Here is a 21062-nt window from a genome sequence, read left to right as displayed (position 1 = left end):
TAAATTGGGAAAGCATCATGGGGAGGAAGAAGTCTTTCTTTTGCCACCATTAAACTGTGTATAAATGTGCCTTTGCACCTTAAAGCCCATCCCACTCATCTGCATTTCAGGAAACAATTTAACACCTAGCTCTTCTCATGGGCTGTGCCCCTCTAGCACATCCTCTTCTATTATCTATACAGGCCTGTTTTCTGACATCAGTAATGGACTCTAGCGCCAAGATGCCCTAGGGCAATCGAACGCTTTATAGACAATCAATATCAAACTATCAATGTCAACCCGAGGGGGGCACTCAAACATACACACTCACATCCATGGAGTGCAGGATTGCCGGCGCAAAGTTGTTGGTATATATGCAAATTGTGATTAATTTTGTATACCAATGCTCTACTCTTGCTTTATCTTTTATTTCAAACTGTGCATGCAGGGCTGCTGCCCAGATGATACCATATACAGCCAATAAAATGTGTTTGAAAAAAAAAGATCAATATCCACACATGGCTTCCTTCAGGGTATCACACGCTTTTTGGCTTACTTCTTTCCAAATCACCTTCTTTGCCTGCTTCTTGAAAGTCAAGTCAGTCAAGGGGGCAATAGTGGTGCTATACCCCTTGACAAATCTCCTGAAGTATCCAATGATGCCTAAGAAAGCTGTCACCTCAGTCTGGGTCTAAGAAGGCTCCCTAGCCATATTGGTCTGTGTCTTGGGCTGTAGAGGTTCTGCATAGCTTCCACCAACTCTGTGGCCCACGTACGCCATAAAGCCCTGCTCTATCTGGCACTTACTGGCCTTCTTAGTCAAGCCTGCCTGCTGCAGGGCCTGAAGCACATCCTTGAGATTGTACAGGTAGTCATCTAAAATAGAGCGGAAGACAGCAATACCATCCAGATAGGCTGCACAGAGATTTTCCAGCCCACCTAGGATCAACCTCTGGAAATTAGCACAGTCGTTCTTTAGCTCAAAGCGCATCACTCCTAATTCGAGGTGCTCTTTAGGGGTGGAGAATGTGGACCTCTCCTTTCCCCCCCTTCAGTTAGGACAGTCAGCTAATACACTAATGTCAAGTCAAGGGTACTAAGAACTTGGCAACCCCTAATCTTTCATCAAGTTGACTAGCTCTGGGAATGTGGTGAGCATCAGTTTTGGTGACCGAGTTGAGGTCCCTGTAGTAGATGGAGAATCTCCGCTCTGATGTGGTGCCCGGGGGCTTTCTTATCAAAACCACTGGGCTCGATAAGGGACCACAAGAGGGCTCAATCACCCCCAGCTCCGGCATCTGAGAAAAACATCATTCTTGATACTGGCCCCCACCTTATCAGACACCCTATATATCTTGTTTATGAGAGGCCTGCTGTAATCTGTGTAAATATCATGGGTGCACCAATCGGTGAGCCCAAGAGTTAGGGACAAAAGAAAGAACTGCATGGTAACATGCTTCTCTGCTGTCAGAATAGGGGAGAGGACAAGTCCCTTCACTGATCCTTCCTGTTCCCTGATAGACCCTATGTCTGTGAGGTGTTCATTCTTCTCCTCCTCACCACCACCTGTCACCATGAGCATTGTTAACTCAGATCTCCCATAGTGTGGGTGACTGACTGGCGATCTACCGGGATAGGTGACCTCACTCTTTCTCCATGACCAATCAAGACACTGTCCAGTAGGACTCGGTTTCCACAGGCTCCATTACGTACACTTTTTGGCGAGGTTGGTAATCGGCTTGAGTAACCTTCTGTTCTGATGACTGCTTCATCAACTCCTGGCTTGTCTCAAGATTATCAGTGGCTTCCTTCCTAAAGCACTTCATCCAAGTTCTGAGGGCTGACATGTAGGTGACTTTGTCTTGTTGGGGGTTCTTAGGAGCTTTCTCTCACCCCTCTCTGAAAATACTGATAGGTCCTCTAACAGGGCTGCCAAACAGGAGCTCAAAGGGGCTCAAGACCTCTGTAAAGGGCAAGTAGCAACACTTGGAAGTAGGAAGGCTGTTACTAGGGACAGAAAGGAAAAGCCAGTTGTCCGTTTGTTCAGGTCCGCGTAGCCCCCTTGGTAGCCACGCCTCTGGTTTGGGCTACAGAGCTCTTCATGCCGGAAGATGGGTTGCCATGTTTGGAGTGGACAGAATAGAGAAGTTTGTGGCATGTGTGACTTCAAGAACTTTGGTCCCAAAGTACCACTCTGCACCCGCTCGCCTCTCGATGCCTACCAACCATCACCATCAACTGGATCCCCTTCAGCGCAGGGCCTGTTTCTGTAACAAATATTGGGTCGGACCCATAATCTTCTGAGCCGAATTTCAAGGCCATTTCCAGCAGGCATGTGGAGCACATTCTTCATAGACTCCAAGATTAACTGGATGCCAAACAAAAGCAAATCAACATCCTGCCTCAATCCAGTCATATCCTTGCCAAACCTTTGAAGCTGATTCCTCCACCACCAAAAAGATGGCTGCCTTTCCAGGAAGCTGTGTATCTACTAGTACCACCAAGATACCAGAAAAAATCAAGAAACAAGTCCTGTGCACACGTTTTAAGATTGATGGTTTTAGTGTAAAAACCACTATTTAAATAACTTTTCATGCAGAAATGATGAAGGTCGACATCTGGAGTACCTTAATGAAGATTATTTATATCCATTCAGATCATTACAGAAACAAAAAAACCAGCTGACACATGTTTTGTCACAAAGTGGTACAATTGTGACTCTTCAGGGCTCGGAAGGACACGAAGCATATGGTATAGTATAAAGCAAGAAACAGCTAAAATCTGGTGCATAAAACAAAAAAACAAAATTGGGCAGAGAATTATGGAAAACGCTTCTAATCACTTGGCTACCCTATGGTGTTGAAAGTACAAAACTGTGACTTCACAGCACACAAGGAGAAGCGTCTCGTGACAACAGAAAAGTGAATATGTGACTACGTAGAAGGAAGGCACAATAACATATGGGCCTAATAGTCTGGAATGTATTAGCAGTATATATCTCAACATGGTGACATGATGTGCAACAGTGAGTGCCTGTGTACATGGTGACTCTAAAGCATTTCAAAAATCCATATAGCATGCCAAGAAGTTTCAAGTGCAAAGCGGTAAATTCTGAAAATCAGCAAAAACAAGCTAAAACGCGCTAAACATGCCTTGATACAGAGCACAGTCGGCCGTAATCCATAACAGAAAATAATAATGGTCAAACATTGCCCCCGAGCAACAGTACTAAATTAAGTGTTGAAAATAAGCCCAACATAAATGAATGAGGTTAAAGAATTGTCATGCGGTAGAGTACGATAGCCAACAGACAGACAAAATACCCCCAAATCTACCTGTGATGAAGAAAAACTGTAGCATGAAAGTCTAAGGAAAAGAAAAAAGAAATGCAGAGAGGCGTTCAATGTAATGGAGCCCCCCGTTGAGTCAATGATTCCAGTAAAGATGTGCTTCTAATGGGAAAAGTAATGGGCACTCACCGTAATACCGGTGATAATCCCGACCCGGTAAGGACGGGTTAACCGTTTGAACGGACAGCCAGGAAGGGTGAAGGACGTCCTTCCCAGTTTTGCAGTAGTGTACAGAACACGAGCGAACAGATGTGTAAGTACGTAAGTGGGAGAGCTGTAAAAACGGCAATGGGTTAGAGAACTCCACTCTGTGCGGTTGATGAGGACATGAAAACGCGAGCTCGGAGAGGGCTCACCTATTCACCTATGCTCCTTGGTAACGGCGGGAGGTCTAAACATCTCGATTTCCTGGGTAATGGAAATAGATTTGCAAAGCGGAAGCACTTAAGAACAAAATAACGGTGGAGAGCTAGACCGTAACGTCCATTCAAACCTTACCGAAGATTAGTGTTCCCGGCACGGGGTTGTAGGAGTGAAAAGAAAAAGTAAATTCACAAAGAGCTCAGCTTTAGCAGAATTCCCATGTCTGTGGAAGTCACATGCAGGACGGTGTTACGGCTGGGAGTGTATGTCCGGCTAGAGAAAAGCTGGAGTTGCAGGCGAGTGTGGAGCAAAAGTGATCTAGACAGTAGAGGAGAGTATGGAGAAAAAGCGATCTAGACAGTGGAACAATTGCAAAAAATAATACAGCAGGCAGGTCGGTTTACAGGAATAGAAGGTTACAAACATAACGAAGAAAAACGTCATACAGAAAGCAATAAAAGGTGTTAAAAGAGCAGGTAAAGGGACGGAATAAAACAGTACCCAACGCAGATGAAGCTAGGGTGTCGATATTGGTGCTTCTTCCGTGTTACACATGTGTCTCATTTACGTTAGACAATAGGAAGTTTGAAGTAATGAAACTTTCATTATCTCAGGATTAGTGTCATTAATATCCATTGAATGCTGTTATTGAAGAGTGATTTGTTCTCAAGATGCCTTTCTCCTTTTTTGTGTGATACTGTTTTCCCCAAGCGGAGCAACAACCACCGCCAAGCAATGACTTCCCTCATCTCAACCCCAACCATATACCACCTCTGGGGACGCTTACAAGATTTCTGACCCCCTTGGCAAACAGATACATCAGATCTTTGGGTGTTGGACATTATCCAATGTGACTTTTGTCTGGAGCTCATTACCACACCTCCCAGCATTTCACCTCACAGGCTATCACCGGAACATCAATCATTGCTCAAACAGGAAGTCCAAGCTCCTCTTCTCAAAGGAGCTATGGAACCCTTCCCTCTGCATCATCAGAGTTCAGGGGTATATTCTCTATCCTTCTTAATACCCAAAAAAGGACTGATCTTTACGGCCAATTCTAGACCTCAAGCTCCTAAACAAGTACATCCTGTCCGAGCACTTCCTTATGGTCAACTTACAAGACGTGATCCCACTTCTGCAATAAGGTAACTTTGACTACCCTAGAGCTAAAGGACTCCTATTTTCACATACATAGTCCATCGCAAATAACTCACGTTTGTGGTGTGTGTAAAGCCTTATCAGTTCAAAGTCCTTCTTTTCGGGGTTGACTACTGCATCTCAGGTATTCACCAAGTCCCAGTGTTGGTAGCAGTCCAACTACGCAGACAGAAAGTCTCCCTATTTCCAAAACTGGACGATTGACTTATCAAAGCCACCACTCCTCAGCAGGGTCAACAACACACTCTGGTTACAATAGATCTGCTCCATCGTTTAGGGTTCATCATCAATGTCACCAAGTCTCACCGTCAATCTCTGCTGGTTCTACCACAGGTGATTCAGAAAAGGGGTTGGTGATGAACAGAGTGTCTGAATTAAGCAGACCACTCTTACCCAGTCCAAGGATCAGGGCTTGATCCATCACCGTTTTTTAGCTCACTGCACCATCCCAGCTCAGAACTTGGCTATATGCAAATTAGTCTGACCCTGGCCCAGTGCATCATGGGAACAGGGCAGACCAAACTACCAAGCCAATTCTTATACTGGGAAGGAAACAAGCTACCGGGGACCGGTTTCTGGCATTTTAGCCGTCTTCTGTCCGGCTTGCTTGAATCCTGATGGTGCAATGAGCAAGGGACTCACATCTGAGTATACCCTTCCACGCTTATGGTGGACAAAAATGATTCAGAAAAGGGGGTGGTGGATCAAGCCCTGATCTTTGGACTGGGTAAGAGTGGTCTGCTTAATTCAGACACTCTGTTCATCACCACCCCCTTTTCTGAATCGGTTCTACCACAGGGGCTATTCTAAACACACAAGTAGGATTAGCTTATCCCAATACTGCAAGAATCCAAAGGTTGATACCCCAATTCCCAACAAAACAACAACTCACAGTGAGGATAGTCATGTATCTCTAACGTATGATGGTCTCATGTATTGCCATAGTACCTCATGCATGTTTACAGATGCATCCGTTACAGGAGTGCCTAGCTCAACAGTGGTCTCAATCACAGGGTCACTTAGAAGATCTAGGGCCTGATTTAGATTTTGGCAGACAGGTTACTCCATCAGAACGGTGGTGGATATTCCGTCCACCGAAATGTAAATCCTGTTATATCCTGTGGGATTTATGTTTCAGCAGATGGGATATCAGTCACCTTTGTGATGGAGTAACCCATCTGCCAAGATCTAAATCATGCCCCTAGTGTTGATAAACCACTGCACTGGTCAGCCTCTGCAGTGGTGGAACACCAACAATCTCTTACAAGGGCGGCCTTTCCGCAACCCTGTTACTCACATCACTGTCACAACAGACTCATCACTCATGGGATGGGATATACACTTGCAGGATCTCACACTACACGGTCTCTGGGACACCAAACACCTGGGTCTCAACATCAACTACCCAGAGCTTCAAGCTATTCCCCTAGCATTGAAAGCGTTCCTTCCTCACCTGATCGGCAAGGTTGTCCTAGTTGGTTCCTAATGCATGGGCCACTGAACAGTTTACAAGCCTTGAGTAGTCTTTAACTGCCCCAAACTTCTGGCACGACTTGTGGTGGGGGAGCGTGAATTGTCTAGCCTGCTCAACTCACAAAAAATCAAGTCAGCCAGAAACATTGTGAGTGCTGGTGGAGCCTGCCAAGCGATACGCTTTTTGAAATCATGGCTCACGCTGTGCGAGGTAAGCCCTGGACAAATATTGATATGACAAATCGCTTAGGAAAACTTTACAGTATCAACTTCCAAACTGCTGGCATCAGCAAAAACATGATTTTACAAGAGTTGCCATGCAAACGCTGGCTGATTAGGGCACTCATCCCAATAGAACCATTGAGTAGATTTCCACTTGTCTCATGGGCTTTCTCGAGAAAGACTGGGACACTTTTCTCACAGCTCTCTTTGGTGATGGCGCATATTTGCGGCCTTCTGTAGGAGTCTTTCTTCTTGTTTATGTTGAAGTGCCTACAAGAGATCTCTTAATGGAAGGAGCATGGGGAGAGAGAGCACATGAACAGTGTATCAAAGTGACCCTCTCCACCTGGGTATCTATATCTGTAATGAGATTACTCCATCCTTCGCTGCCCTTGACATAACTCCATCGGTCTCTTGAACCACCTTCATATTTGAGACAAGTATTGATGGAACACAAGTTGCTCAAACCAGTGACAGCAGCTCAATAATCTTTGTGGTGTTTTCTCCTCTAAGCTGAAGGCAGGCATCAAAACCCTCTCTAGTAGAAAGTGTGTTTTTGCAAGACAGCCAAAATATTTTTTCTGATGTGTCTGGAGATAATAACCTTTGTGTTTGACCTAGTATAAAATTGTATCCCCCTACCTGATAAGTAACATCAGGGAGCTGCCATTTACTACCATTACTTATGGATGGCATTGCCGATAACACACACAAGGATCTAGAAGAAAGTTTCTAGTTTCATCCAGGAACCTCCTTTTACTTGCATACGAGAAGCTAATGTCAGTTTGGGAAACTCCTGCCCGGAACTCATCCCCTTAGCCAGTAAAGAGAAGCTAGGGAGCCATGGGCTACTACTTTCCACATTTGTTACGAGGCACTCCGATATAGACCATTTGAGTCCAAGGAGGGTTGCCTGCGGACAGTTCCCCTGCAGGTGCTTGAATAGCTCCCATAGCCCCCATTGAGTGCTTAAGCCAGGCAGGATTTCTTTTCCCTCTTGACTCAGTATTACTTCTGAGTTTTTCCAGGAGTCTCCAGTCAAACTTGTTGCACAAACTTGTCCTTTTTCACTGCAGTAATCTGGCTGCCGCCTACCATTTTCACTGTTGGAGTCTTGACCCCTTAACAATACTGCTTTCTCATGGTATCGTGTGGTGTGGCCACTCCCAATACAGCCTTTAAGGTTGGGTCGCCTCCTACTCCATGCACCAATAGCAGCCCATGGACCCTGATAAGTTCCATTTGTTCTAATCACACTGGACATGCGCCTCCTCATGCTGCCTGCCTAAGACTCTGCCATCTCTGACTTGCGCTCCAGAAATGGCCTCCCATTGCGTCGTAGTCCTCCTCAGTTCCGCTCGGGTTCTTCTGCACACAGCAGTGGAAAATGAAGGTATTGTTAACTTCGTTAATTCAAAGTGGAGCTGTTGAATGGTATACATGCTGTGTGACTGTTGAATTTATTCATTCTAGTAGACATTGCTGTGAGAATGTTAATTCCCAGCACAACGTCTACTCTATCCATAAAAGATGGCAGCTTCATCAAGCGCAGGGACCTGCTGTACTTTCCTACAAGATGAATGCACTGCAAGTTTTGAGACTGGAAGCATCTCTCATGACTAAGCAGTTTGGCATCCTAAGTGAGCGATGGGCAAAGTCCACCACGGCGATGGTATAGTGGAGGTTGTTTACTGGTTCATCCACAAAGCGAATGAATGAATGAATGGACAAGGCTTACAAGTGTGTGCTATATGCATGGCCAATCCCTATGGAAATCTCTCCCACCACCAGACTACCCAGTGCTGGAAGTGCAGGGTAAGGGAATGGATCCCCTGTGTATGTGCAGTGTGTGATGAGACAAGGAAGACCACAGAGGTCATGGTCTCAGGGTATTGGGGAACGGCTGGTCAATCTTCCATCACAAGCCAGCCTGGTGCTTGACCCTCCCTTAGGCCAGATATCTGTGTGGATCTCATCTCACACATTTCCCGATTTTTAGGCATGTAGGCATGTATTGATTAAAGTGGTTCTATGGAAATATTCTGTCAAAATGACTTTTTTTAACTATTGGTCAGTGATTTTGCGTTCAGTGACTTTGCTAAAATGGTTGTTTATGTTTTACTATCTACATCATGCTTTTCTGCTGTATATTTTTAGCCGAGAAGCTGGCCTCCATGAAAGCAGCCGACTGGAATGTGTTCCTGCAGCAGGCCTCTTCATTGATTGACTCCACTGACAAGACCACAGGGGCGCCCCGAGCTAAGCTGAATCTGCTCTGCTATCTGTGCACGGTGGCGTGCCACAAGGAAGTGGCCACTAGGTTAATCAACTCGCAGCTGGTGAGTAATGAAGGGAGGTGGGTATCGCAGATGAAGAGGTCGGTGTCACCTAGCACTCCTGACATCATCATCTGTTGTGAGGCAGTGTTTGATCAGGCCCAGATGCCAAACACAAAGTGGCAGATGAAGCGCTGCGAATACAAATTGGATTTTATTCTGAAGAAAGCAGAAGTTATTTTTGTCTCCGCACTCTGGGCCCGTTGCATCTGTTGTACGTGCTCAAGAATTCAGATGTTTAGGGTTTGTACGAATGCTGTTGACTGTCACTCGCAAATGTGAAAGTGGAACAAACCTGTTCATTGAAAACTTCCTAAAAATGTTACTTGCAAATTAAAATTAAGGTTTTATAAGAATTCTTCGCCTAGGCTTTAAAGGTGCATGAAGATCCTTTCTGCACTAATAATAATAACCCACTTGTGGTCACCAGAGGCGCAACTAGAGCCAAATTCCGGGGGGGCCTGAGAAAAAAGTTCCGGGGGGGGGGGGGGGGGCGGGGATTTGGGGGCTGAACCTTTAATCAGTAGGCAGAGTGGAGCTGCAGGGGCCCTAAGAAGGGGTGAAACAACTGCAAGGCCTAATTAACATTCAGATGGTCTTTTAAAGACCTGTGAAACGTTCGGGTGTGGCTGTGTGTGTGCCCAGGATCTGTCTCATCCCGGGCTGCCACACACAACGGGGCGGGGGAGGGGCTGGAGCCCGGATTAGTTCAATGGGTGTTGCGCGCCTGGTGTGCGTGTAAAATAAGGGTAACCAGTAAGGGGGCTACGATACCAAAATGAAACCGAAGAAGATACCATTCTATCCTGTTATTCACGTGCTCCGCTCCAAAGCGTAAAATCGGACGCAAAACCCGACCTGATACCTTGCAAACAGCATTTTACAACGTTTTTGTGATACTTATTCTAGGAGCACGGGAATTAAGGCCTTTATGAGAACCGCACAAGGCTGAAATCCCAGAAAAGACAACATTTATAACTAATATAGAAGCACATATGATAGTGTGACCAGAATTTTCAAGTTAAAAACCGGGACATTTCACAGAAATAGAAGGACTATAATTTTACTTCAAGCGACAAGAGCGCTCCTCAGCAGAGAAGTACAGAACAGGCAGTAAGAACTTAAATAAAATGTAATTTTTAAACCCAGTAGCGTGCCTGTTAGTTAAATTGCTTTTTTGAAACAACTGCTAACTTTCCCTGCTTTGTAAAACATAAAAAACACCTCCCACCGTTTTCAGTCGACCCTCTCTAAAAACCGGGACATGAGCTACATTTCTTGACATTTGCTGGGACAGTCTGTTAAAAACGGGAACCGTCCTGGCAAAACGGGAACGCCAGGTCACCCTAACATATGAGCACAAACTGAAGTTGAAATTAAACACAGAGCTAGGAATAAAACAAGGGGTCCTGCCTTGAGCGGGTGGTAAATGTTTGTTTCGGGCTTGTCTGTGGGGTGTTGATAGAGGAAGGGAGACTAATAGTTTCGTCAGGGAAGAATTCCATGCTTCTATATTGCCCAAGAGCAGGGTCGTACCGGTGTGGGTTCTTTGGCTTGGCTACTGTTTCAGCCGAAGCCTCGAGCGATTTTTTCTTTCACCTGTTAGATTTTCAGGCAGGTTCAAGTGGGCCCGTTGTTACCACACCTGGTTAATTTTGGTGCAGGAACTGCAGATCAGAACCTTTCTATTGCTGCAGAGAGGAATTCCGCTTGGTTATTCCACTCTGCACATATAATCAGACCTGAGTTTTTTGCCTCCATGACTTTTATGTTTTCATCTGATTTGGGTGATAATTTTGAGTTTCCTGCTGGCGCGAGGGTGTGTCCATTGATGTAGTTTGGCCAATTGTCACGACAATCAGAAGAGGTTTGTCACAGGAGGGGTTAGGTTAATCTGTCAAGCTTCAGTTCATACAGAGTTGGGCGTGGTGTTCTGCATTCATTATGATCCCCTGAAGTAAACTGGTCAGGCATAGACCACGCTCTTAAATCTGATTATTTTTGGGGCTAAGGCAGTTTCCCATGTTATACCACTTTTCTGTGTTGTTATGCAGGTATATAAGGAGCTAGGTGTTACGTGCTCTAAATGTGTTGTATGGATGTTGAAGGGCAATCGCGACAGCGTCAGACATTATAAGTTTCGTTGTGCCAGTTCATTTTCTGAATTGTGTCTACACCTATGCAGAAAGTAGCTTGAGACCCCTGGTAGTTTTCATGGACACTTCAGTAGAGTTTTCTTGTCCATCGTGTCCCATACTGCAGATGTGGTACTGATAAGGATTTCCACTGGCTTGTGTTGAATGACGAGAGCAAATGCTTTATTGTCTAAGGCAGTCGGGCTGGACTGGCCACTTTGCTACTCCATTATTTTGCATGGTGAACTATATGCAAGGGGACTGCTTAAAATTGAACAGCATGGGTAACCTTGTCCCAACTATATCCCTTTTTATTTGAAGGATAATACAGTTTGTGGCAGGTTTGAACATTTTTCCCACGGCTGATTTGTGTATCTAGTCCTGACCTAAAGTCAGTTATGCTATCCCCGAACAGCCTGAACTTTTGATCTTGGAGGTGGTTTTTTGTTTCCATAAACTCTTGAACCAAAGACGATATTAAAACATATTTTGCTAATTTTCACGTTTCAATAATAAATGTGCATAATTTGCCATTGCAGCGCCACCTCCAACCTAGCAAGAATCTAAGTTAGTTTATATGCAGGTTTTTCTGATTTGCAGAAATCGTGCGTATTAATAAGTTTACCTTTTCCTTTCAACTTCTGTTGCGTTCCTTTAAGGTTTTTTTTTAACTTCTACTCACGTCACGCTACCTATAGGTTGTACCTCATTAGAAGGGAAGAAGTGGACACTTGTTCAAAAACTGTAACTACAAGGAGAATAAGCGTTCTATGGACATTTTAAAGAATCGTGTCAAAATATAAAAAGTTGTAACAACAAGGAGGATAAGTGTCCTATAGACATTTAAATAAATTATGTCAATGATTTATTAAAAGTTGGTGAATGTATTGTTTCATATATTTGTGATGTTTCTTATTTAATATGACATGTGGGTGATGGTGCAGATGTGTATGCAGTATTTCGCTAAAACTTTATTTTGTGCTAAATAAAATAGTGAGTCCAATACTATAACAGTATTGAGGCGGTAGAACTACCCAATGAATTTTTCCCTACAGAGAACTCCATCTCATAAGTATATATTGAAGGCCAGGTTCTCTTAGGGTCATACGGACAACCCTCTTTGTTTTATAGGCGCATCAACTCAAGCGTGCTTTTCCATAGACATGCTTGGCTCCGTATCTCCAACTTCAAGCCAGACGTCAAGCAACATCTGCTTAACATGCAATTTGACTGCCACACCTCTTCAGCCTGCAGGTTGACCAAATACTGGAAAAAATAAAGAAAAGTACAGACGGCGAAGGCTATGGGTGCACTGCAAACGCCCACCCCTCATGAGTCTTTCCGCCCACACCCTATTGTGGAGGCTCAGAGACTACCTCCCCCAATGCCTCCACCATTTTCGAGCCCCCTCCCTTAGAGGTTACTGCAGGGGTCCTGCCAAGGCAACAACACCATAGGTGAGGCAAAGGTGACTCCTCAGAGGGAGCTGCTGTCAGGGGTTCCCCTAATGGGGGGCCAAGCTCCACAGAAGCGAAGATGAAAGTCCTCCACACTTCCAAAAAGCAACGACAAGAGTGGAATATATACACACTCAATGTCAACTGCTCCCCAAAAGTGTGGGGGGAATAATCCGAGGAGTGTACCAACTCTCCCCCTGCTGGATGGTGTAGCTGCAGGCTTGTAGACGGGAGAAGGCTGCAAAAAAATACACAGTTCTTCTAAACTACAAATGAAACAACAAGAATTATATACAAGTGTTCAGCATGAAATTCCACTTACCCCTCGATATTGAGAGTCAAACCTTCAATGAAGTGTCACCAGGAAACTTCAGAATGGAAAATACGCCAGGGAAGATATGTCTCCTGATTGGAGACCTGAGGGTCACGCGCTAGTTTGATTCCAGGCGCCACCCTACTTAACCTCCATGACCTCCTCCGCGCTTAGCAGAGGCGCGCTGCGGACGCGCGCCAAAGTCCAGCCCGTTTGTGCCCGTCCACGCTAAGATCGCGCCTGGGGCCTGGGAGGCTGCTCTGCCCACTGCTGTTTCTCAAGTAAGTTTCCGCTATTCTAGACGGTTCCTGCTTGCGCTGAAGCCTCTAGTAAAACCTTGTCATCATACCTCCGCCCCAGATGCCATATTAGACAGGATGGGATGTGGATGTGGATGTCAGAGTACTGGTCCTGGAAGGGTGATTCCTAGTAAGACATTGCTGGCTAGCGGTGTACTTAAGCCCTCCCCCTCTGTCACAATCGAAAGGGGGCTTCTCATTAACGTAAGATCTTTAATAAAAAATAACATTGCATTTAGAGACTTTGTCTCAGCTAAAAAGCCTATGTGGGTGTTTATCACGGAGACCTGGGCATCCAATGCCTCGGGCCTGATTTGGTAGACGCTATCCCCAAAGGTTACGCCTTGGCGAGGATGGATAGAATAGGCCGTCGAGGTGGAGGAATAGGAATCGTATATAAAGATTCTCTTACATGCCGTACTGAATTTCTCTCCACCCCCTCTGATCCCTTTCAGGCACTTTACTTTTCTATCAATTCTACTCTTTCCGTCTCTTTATTGGGCCTTTTGTTGTATAGGCAGCCTGGCTCTAGATCTGCTTTTAGCCAGGAATTAATCAAGCTGCTAGAGCCATTTATCGAAAGACCCAACATTACTCTCCTTGGGGATTTTAACTTCCATCTGGAAGATGTGGGATCAAGAGACACCCTGACACTCTTGGAAACTCTGGGCTCTTGTGGTCTGACGCAGCTGGTATCCCCTACCCATCTGGCTGGTCACACACTTGACGGAGTCTTTACCAATGATCTTAGGCTGAAGGTGGGACTTCCGATCCTGTTAGCTTGGTCCGACCATTCGGTAGTCCCGTTAGAATTATCTTATCAGGATACAGCCCCGCTGTCCTCAGACGCTAGGAAGTGGGAACTCAGAAGGAACTTTAATGGCTCTTGCTCCCTTTTTGAATAAGCTGATGTCTGTCGAATTGCAGGATGCTAATTCTGCCGCCCTGGACTTTGCGAGCACCATCTCAGTGACACTAGACACCATGGCCCTTCCTAAACGGCATTACTCTGCGAGAAAGAGACCCTCGGCTCCCTGGTTCTCTACTTAGGCTGCTGAGAAAGGGGTGCCGAAAACAGGAGAGGCGTTGGCGGGCACAGTTGGGTCTCACGGAGAGGGAACAACAAAAACTTTGTTTAAAAGAATACTGTTAGACCTGACATCATTGGCTTGAGTCTCTCCTCCATTTTTTCTGTTTGCCTCCACTGTTTTTCGATGTTTTGCTGGATAATGCTTTGGGCGCCGTGCCACTGCTGATCAGTGCCACAGCGCAAGTGCTCCCGATGTTACATTGATGTATCGATTGTATCCATGTTTGGCTTATTTGGCTTACTATCAGTCCCTAGTCTAGTGCACCAGGAGTGCCGGGGCTTGTAAATCCAAATGCCGCTCGTGGGCTTGCAGCACGTGTTGTGCCACCTACAAGAGCGGCCTCGTAAAAGAATGTCTACGGGTCGGTCATTGCGAGACCCACGTGCAGTCTAGTACTGTCACGCGGACTGTGCAAGTATACCTACTTGCCAGTCCTTCAAACCTTCATGTTAGTCACCCCTATGGTAGGCCCACGGGCAGGGTGCGTTGCAAGTATAAGGTAGGACTCTCCTGACCAAGTTGGCATGTCCTGATAGTGAACAACAGCCATCTTCGTTCTTCACTATTGCGAGGTAGCCTGCTCTCCATTAGTTAGAATGGGCCGCCGGGATTATTAATGCTATGATCCTAGCTGGCTCGGGGAGCATGGTGCAATGTCGAGTTTGGTATCCCTGAACTCGGGGTTTAATTACGCATCTGTTGGTGTGGATGGTTTTTGGACTCTGGGTTCGAAAATAGCACTTTTAGAAAGTGTCTATTTTCTTGTCTAACCATTTCTGGCTTCTGCTGATCTTGCGTGTGTGTGACAGGAGCTGGGTGGCTCCAGAGGTCTGAATGAGTCAGTGTGGGATGAGTGGGACATTTGCGTTGAGAGTAGGGGGAGAGTAGTTGCTGATAGCTTGCCCTGCCTGATACAATGCTGGCTCCACCTCCTGCCAAGCGACGGATGGCTCTGTGCCTGCCATGGACGATCCTAGCCCCACCTCCTGCCAGGAGGCCGATAGCTCTGCTCCTGCCAGTGACAATGCTGGCTCCACCTCCTGCTGGGCGTCTGAGGACCCAGCCCTGCTCAGTGAATAAGCCAGGTGCTTCTGCCTGGCTCCACCCACAACAGACCCAGGATGTGGGGAAAGTCCCCTGCATAGACAAAGGGATCAAAGCCGAAAAGGGGTATAAGAGTAGGACCCCTGAACTAAGAAATCAGATCACTTCTGACAAGGAACCCTGTAACCAAGGACAAGAGGCCTGCTGATCTGAGGACTTGCCTACCCCTTCTGCCAGTGTGCTGTTTGCTGGGGGGAATCCTGCAGTGCTTCTTTATTTTTGCCAAGGAACCAGGAGAGAGGAACTGTGTGTGTACTCTCACGCTTGCTAAGAAAATCTCCAAGGACTGGAAGAGTGCCAGTCTCCTGCTGAAGTCACAGGGCTAAAGGACTTCATCTGCTTAAAGTGCTATTTGCTGGAACCTGTGAATCCAGCACCTCTGAAAGAACCAGCAATCTCGACGCAGACGGACGTCGCCAAATCCAGCTCGACATAGTGAGTACGGCTCCAGTGTCCCGCTTCCTCGACGCCGGCCGCCGGGACCGATCAACGCCAGCAGCAACGCCAGTGAGTAGTGAGTTCGGCTCCAGCTCCAAGGGACCTCGTGTCTGCACCGCTGCTGATTGCATCGCCCTCGTGCCCTCTCGACGCCGTGAGCGCTGCTCACACTTGCAACAGAATCATCGACATCGACGAAAATATTACTGCTATCGTCGGCTTTTAGTAATAAACAGGCAATCGCTGACCGTGAAGTCATGCTCTTAAACCCGAATCGCTGTTTGAATTAGCTTAATGCCTAAATCGCTTTGCCGCTATATTCATTTAAGGCATCAACCGCGGCAGAGACCCTGATTGGTAGCGATAATCCTACATACATCTGTGTAAGTCCCACAAGAGGTCTCTGCCGCGGACGATAGCGGTAATATTTTCAGTCTAAACAGATAGGAGTTCAACTGGTTTGCGTACCTTGACGGTACTGTTAGAAACTAACCAGTGAAACCCCATACCAATCATGTCTTACATACAGGGCAGAGTTAAGACCAGTGCTGTATATGTGAGCATGATACCATTGAGAAATGGTGTTTTTTTCTGCGACTTCCAGAAAAATCTTAGATATATTGTTAAAGAATGTAGGACGTTAACTGCACCGTCCTAATGCAACATGGGTGTTGTGTCAATGTATATACCAGAAAATGTACGCGTTTTGATTTGTGTCTTCAGTCCTCTACAACGGATGATATAGATGATCCTTCCTTTCAATTCTATCATCAATAAGATCTTTAGAAAGGGTAATACAAGGTTTTGTGAACAGAGAACCGAATGGGAGATAAGGTTCTCTGTCAACTCTTTTCAACAAATATACCTACAGAGTCCTTATCTGTTCAGTGATCGCGAAGATTATCATGACTAAATATTTTTTCTCCACTACAGAGCGGTGCCCCATTATCCTGAGCTGTATGCCAGGTGAGGAGAAGCACGTTCCTTTCGCAACTGAGGAGAGCCTGAGGTCAAACTCTGTTTTTAATCATGTTCAGTTGAACCCATATGTAAAAAGAGCAACGACCTAAAATTTAGTTTGTGATAACTTATACTAATGTTGGCTTTGTTATCCTGATTTGTTCTTATCCCTGTCTATGTGTGTGTATTTTGGTGACTTCGACATCTGGATATCTTCTATCCAATCAGGAGGATTACCAGGAGTGAACAGGTGATACTATCATCATTTTTGCGTTCACTGTATGTTGAATTATTTTGAGCAGTAGAAAATATTTAATGGGTCCTGAAGAAGCGGTAGATACCATTTTGGGTCTTTAATTTCCGCAGAAACATGTCGACCAGTAAATCTAGTCAGTAGTTATTTGTTTAAACCAACTGACCTATTTGCACTCATATGTTTTTATATCTTTGGAAGTGGACGGCTCCAGAATAAAGTTATTATTGCGTACACTCTCCAATTTTAACACAAGCACTTTTCTTTTTCACAATTTTTTATGCACTGCTTTCAGTTACAAATACATAACAGCCACTGATCACTCTGGGCACCAACATCGTTGCAGTTAACTATTTCATTATAATACATTTTGAGGTGGTTACAACACGAACTCCCCACTCTGTGAAGTGGTCCAGATGATTAATTGGGCGGCACAGGAAAAGTAACTGATGGATATCTTTCACACTGTGTAAATATCCGGTTGTTTGCCTTTAGTTTAAGGCACTCACAGTCATCAAGATACACATAGACACCTTTCTCTTTTCAAGACCCACAATTATTCGTTTTGTAATATAGCTCTTGTTAAGGGGAATGTAACTGTGCAGAGGTCGTTAAATATTCCCTTGGACCCTCAACCCATCCTTTTGTTTTTGATGGTTGTTAAGCCTCTCCTGAAGAAGCCCACTTTGGATCCTGGTGTTCTGAAAAATTTCCACCCCATATCACTTCGTCCTGCTCCTGCAAAGATTCTGGAATTCCATCTGAATCAGCATATGAGTGCTTTCCTTAGGGATTCTGCCCTCCTGGATGTCTCAAACATGGCTTTGGGAGATCATATAGAACCGAATCCGCCCTTACCGTAGTTGTGAATAACATCCGCTCCCAGGTCGACAAGGGCCATACCACTCTTCTGGTCCTGACAGCGGCCTTTGATACTTTGTCCCCATCTATTCTGGTTGCCCGTCATAGGGAGATAGGGGTTGGAGGCTCTGCTCTGAGCCTGTTGGTCTCCTTTCTTAATGAAAGGGAACAGAGAGTAAAACTGGGCCAGTTTCTATCTGCCCCTAAGCCTGTGCAGTGTGGGGTCCCTCAGGGCTCTTCACTGAGCCCTCCCCTGTTTAACATATATGTGGCCCCACTTGCCATGGTGGTTAGATCTTTTGGGCTGGAGGTGCTGTCCTATGCTGCCGACACCCAAATTATGGTCCCTCTCACGCAGCCCGTGAAAGATTCTGCCCGGAATTTCAGGAATTGCATGGAGGCTGTGTCTCAATGGATGATACAGAATTTCCTGAAATTGAACGTGGAGAAAACGGAGGTGCTGATCTTTGTAGGCTGCCAGGAAATCTGGTCAAATGACTGGTGGCCGCCATCACTTGGGGACAGTCCGCCTCCCCGTCAGTTCGCTAAGAATTTAGGGGTGCTAATGGACTCCTCTCTTTCCTTTGACCATCAGGTCAGTAGGACTGTTTCGACCTGCTGTGGCATCATTAGGATCCTTAGAAGGATGGCCCATTTTCTGTACCCTGAAGCCCGTAAACAGACCACAGTGGCATTAGTCTCCTCAAGGCTGGAGCATTGCAATGCCCTTTATGTGGGCATCAAAAAGAGTCTTACCCACCATTTGCAAATGGTCCAGAATGCGGCGGCGAAGATGGTTCTGAACCTCCCCAGACTTGCTTCGGCCTCGTCAGCTAGGGGAAATCTACACTGGCTCCCTATTCAGTCTAGGATTTCGTTTAAGATTCTTTGTCTTGCCCATGGGGCCTTTCATGGTATAGGCCCTGAGGGGATCAAGTCTCTGGTTCAACCTTACGTACCTAGTCGATCACTTAGCTCCTCCAACACAAACCTTCTTGAAGTGACAAGGTTTGTGAGAGTGAAATGGGGAGGCAAAGCTTTTTCCTCGGTTGCGCCCAGGCTATAGAACTCTCTCCCTCCCTAACTCCTGGGGCAACCGTCGCTTGCTCTCTTCCGCAAGGCTTTAAAAACCTGGCTTTTTTTGGAAGCCTATCGGCAATAGTCTCCTTCGGTCGACTGCATCTAATTTTTGACCAGCCTAGGCGCCTTGATGCCCTTGGGCTAAGTTGCGCCGTAAAAGTCCCCCTTCATTCATTCATTCATTCAGCAGTGGACTCACACAGTAAAGGGGTTTCAGCAAGAACGTGTGAGGATAGGGGTTTCACCCGGCAATCAGAGCAACAACAGGTAACACTGAGTAGGGCGAGGAGGAAACGTTTTAGATTAGGAGTTGAGCAAACCACGTACGGCTCTTAAGCTAAAGACAGAGCGGAACGGGTGATCACAAACCACGTCCGGCTCTTAAACTAAAGACAGAGCAGAACGGGTGTGTATAAAACACAAACACAAATGAGAAACTCAGCCCAACTCATAAACTAAAGACAGAGTGGGAAGGGCTCTCAATAAGACAACAAGGTATTGGACTCAATCGTGATAAGAGGAAATGCTGTCCGGCTCGTAAACTAAAAACGGAGCGGAACGAGCACCTCTCTAAACATACACACAATGGGACAACACTCACGAACACAGAGACATGCTAGGTAAAGATGATAGAGTTGTAACTCAGAATAGGGTGGAACCCGGAAGAGAAAGATTGCAGGGTCAGGACACACCACCTCTCGGCCGAGGGTGGGTGCGAGCTAGGAAATAGACTACAAGGTTTTCTCCAAAAACGATGGCCAGGAATCAAATATCGGGAACTGGAACAGGAATAAGCGAGAAACAAAGGCTCCTATAGCTTCCACGAAGCACGAAGAGCGAACGCTAGGAAAAGGGGACGTGGTCACGTCAGAGTCAGTAAGCCAAGCGTGGATTCACATGAGACGTCCTTTTCAGTTCCTTAGGGAGTGTCTCAAAAGTACATGACTGGGCACAAGGAACGCAAGGAGTTCCAGTAGGGGATATCTAAAAACATGCAAATCCGACTAAGAAGGAACACCATGCTGAACACATGCTACAGAAGGTCTGTGAATCCAACCACCCCTAACAGCTGCCACCGCCACCAGCAAGCCTTGACTTGTCTCTTCTCGCCTCCAGATCACACAATACCTGCAGGGGTGTCTACAAAGCTTCTTCCCAAAGTGGAGGAACGTCACCTCCGACCAGTGAGTGTTAGACATTAACCAAAAGTGTTACTGTCTGGAGCTTACTTCCACACCTCCCACCATGCCATTTCGCAAGCACAGGCTCACCTCACATCACCATCTGCTCAGGGAAGAGGTCACAGCAATCCTCCTCAAAGGGTCCATAGAGCCGATCCCACTTCATCTGCAGGGCACAGGAGTCTACTCACTGTACTTCCTGCTCCCCAAGAAGGACCTCTCCCTCCGACCTATCCTAGACCTCAGTCTCCTCAACAAATACATCCTATCAGAGCACTTTCACATGGTTACTCTTCAGGATGTTATTCCGCTGCCATAGCAAGGCGACTTCGTGGCCGCTCCTTACCTGAAAGACTTATACTTCCACATACCAATCCACCCGCTGCCTCGCCTCAATCTCAGTTTTGTGGTTCGCGGAAAACAATACCTTTTCAAGGTGCTTCCCTTTGGTGACACCACTGCACCTCGGGTGTTTACAATCCCCTCACAGTAGTGGCCGCTCACTTGCTTAGACAGGACATCCACGTCTTTCCTTACCTGGATGATTGCCAGATCAAAAGCGCCACTCACCATCAATGTCGCAAACACACACAGGTCACGATCAACCTTTTGCACGAGCTAGGGCTTATGATCAACGTGACCATATCCCACCTCCATCTCTTCTATATTCAACCCTACCTAGAAACAATTCTCAACTCATAAATCAGTTTTGCCTATACAAACACTGCCCAATACAGTCTTTCCAGGAACTGTTTCCTCTCCTCCAACCAGATTATCAGGTCACTGTCAGGACAATCCTGCACTTCCTTAGCATTATGGCCTCCACTATTGCTAATCTCCCTAGCCAGGTTGCACATGTGTCCATTCCAGGAATGCCTACCACAGCAATGGACTCAAGCAGAGGGTTATTGGGCTAATCTAGTGTTGGTCGGCCACTGCCCCCCCTCTCTGTTTGCAGTGGTGAAACACCAACAACCTGTTGCAGGGGCATTCTTTTCTCGACCCACTT

General features: G+C 46.1%; 1 protein-coding gene across 1 annotated transcript in view; it reads left to right on the top strand.

Annotated features, from left to right (window-relative positions):
* ULK4 (unc-51 like kinase 4) overlaps positions 1 to 21062 on the top strand; it is a 1855260-nt gene that overhangs the window by 312409 nt on the left and 1521789 nt on the right. Inside the window, exon 15 of the mRNA XM_086941729.1 lies at positions 8703 to 8884. Coding sequence (XP_086797855.1) covers positions 8703 to 8884 — 182 coding nt within the window. The remainder of the gene's footprint in view (positions 1 to 8702; positions 8885 to 21062) is intronic.

The sequence above is a fragment of the Lissotriton vulgaris genome, chromosome 10 (genome assembly GCF_964263255.1).
Source record: "Lissotriton vulgaris chromosome 10, aLisVul1.2, whole genome shotgun sequence".
NCBI classification, from domain to species: domain Eukaryota; kingdom Metazoa; phylum Chordata; class Amphibia; order Caudata; family Salamandridae; genus Lissotriton; species Lissotriton vulgaris.
The sequence above is the reverse complement of the archived record's forward strand: the minus strand, read 5'-3'. Positions and strand labels throughout refer to the sequence as shown.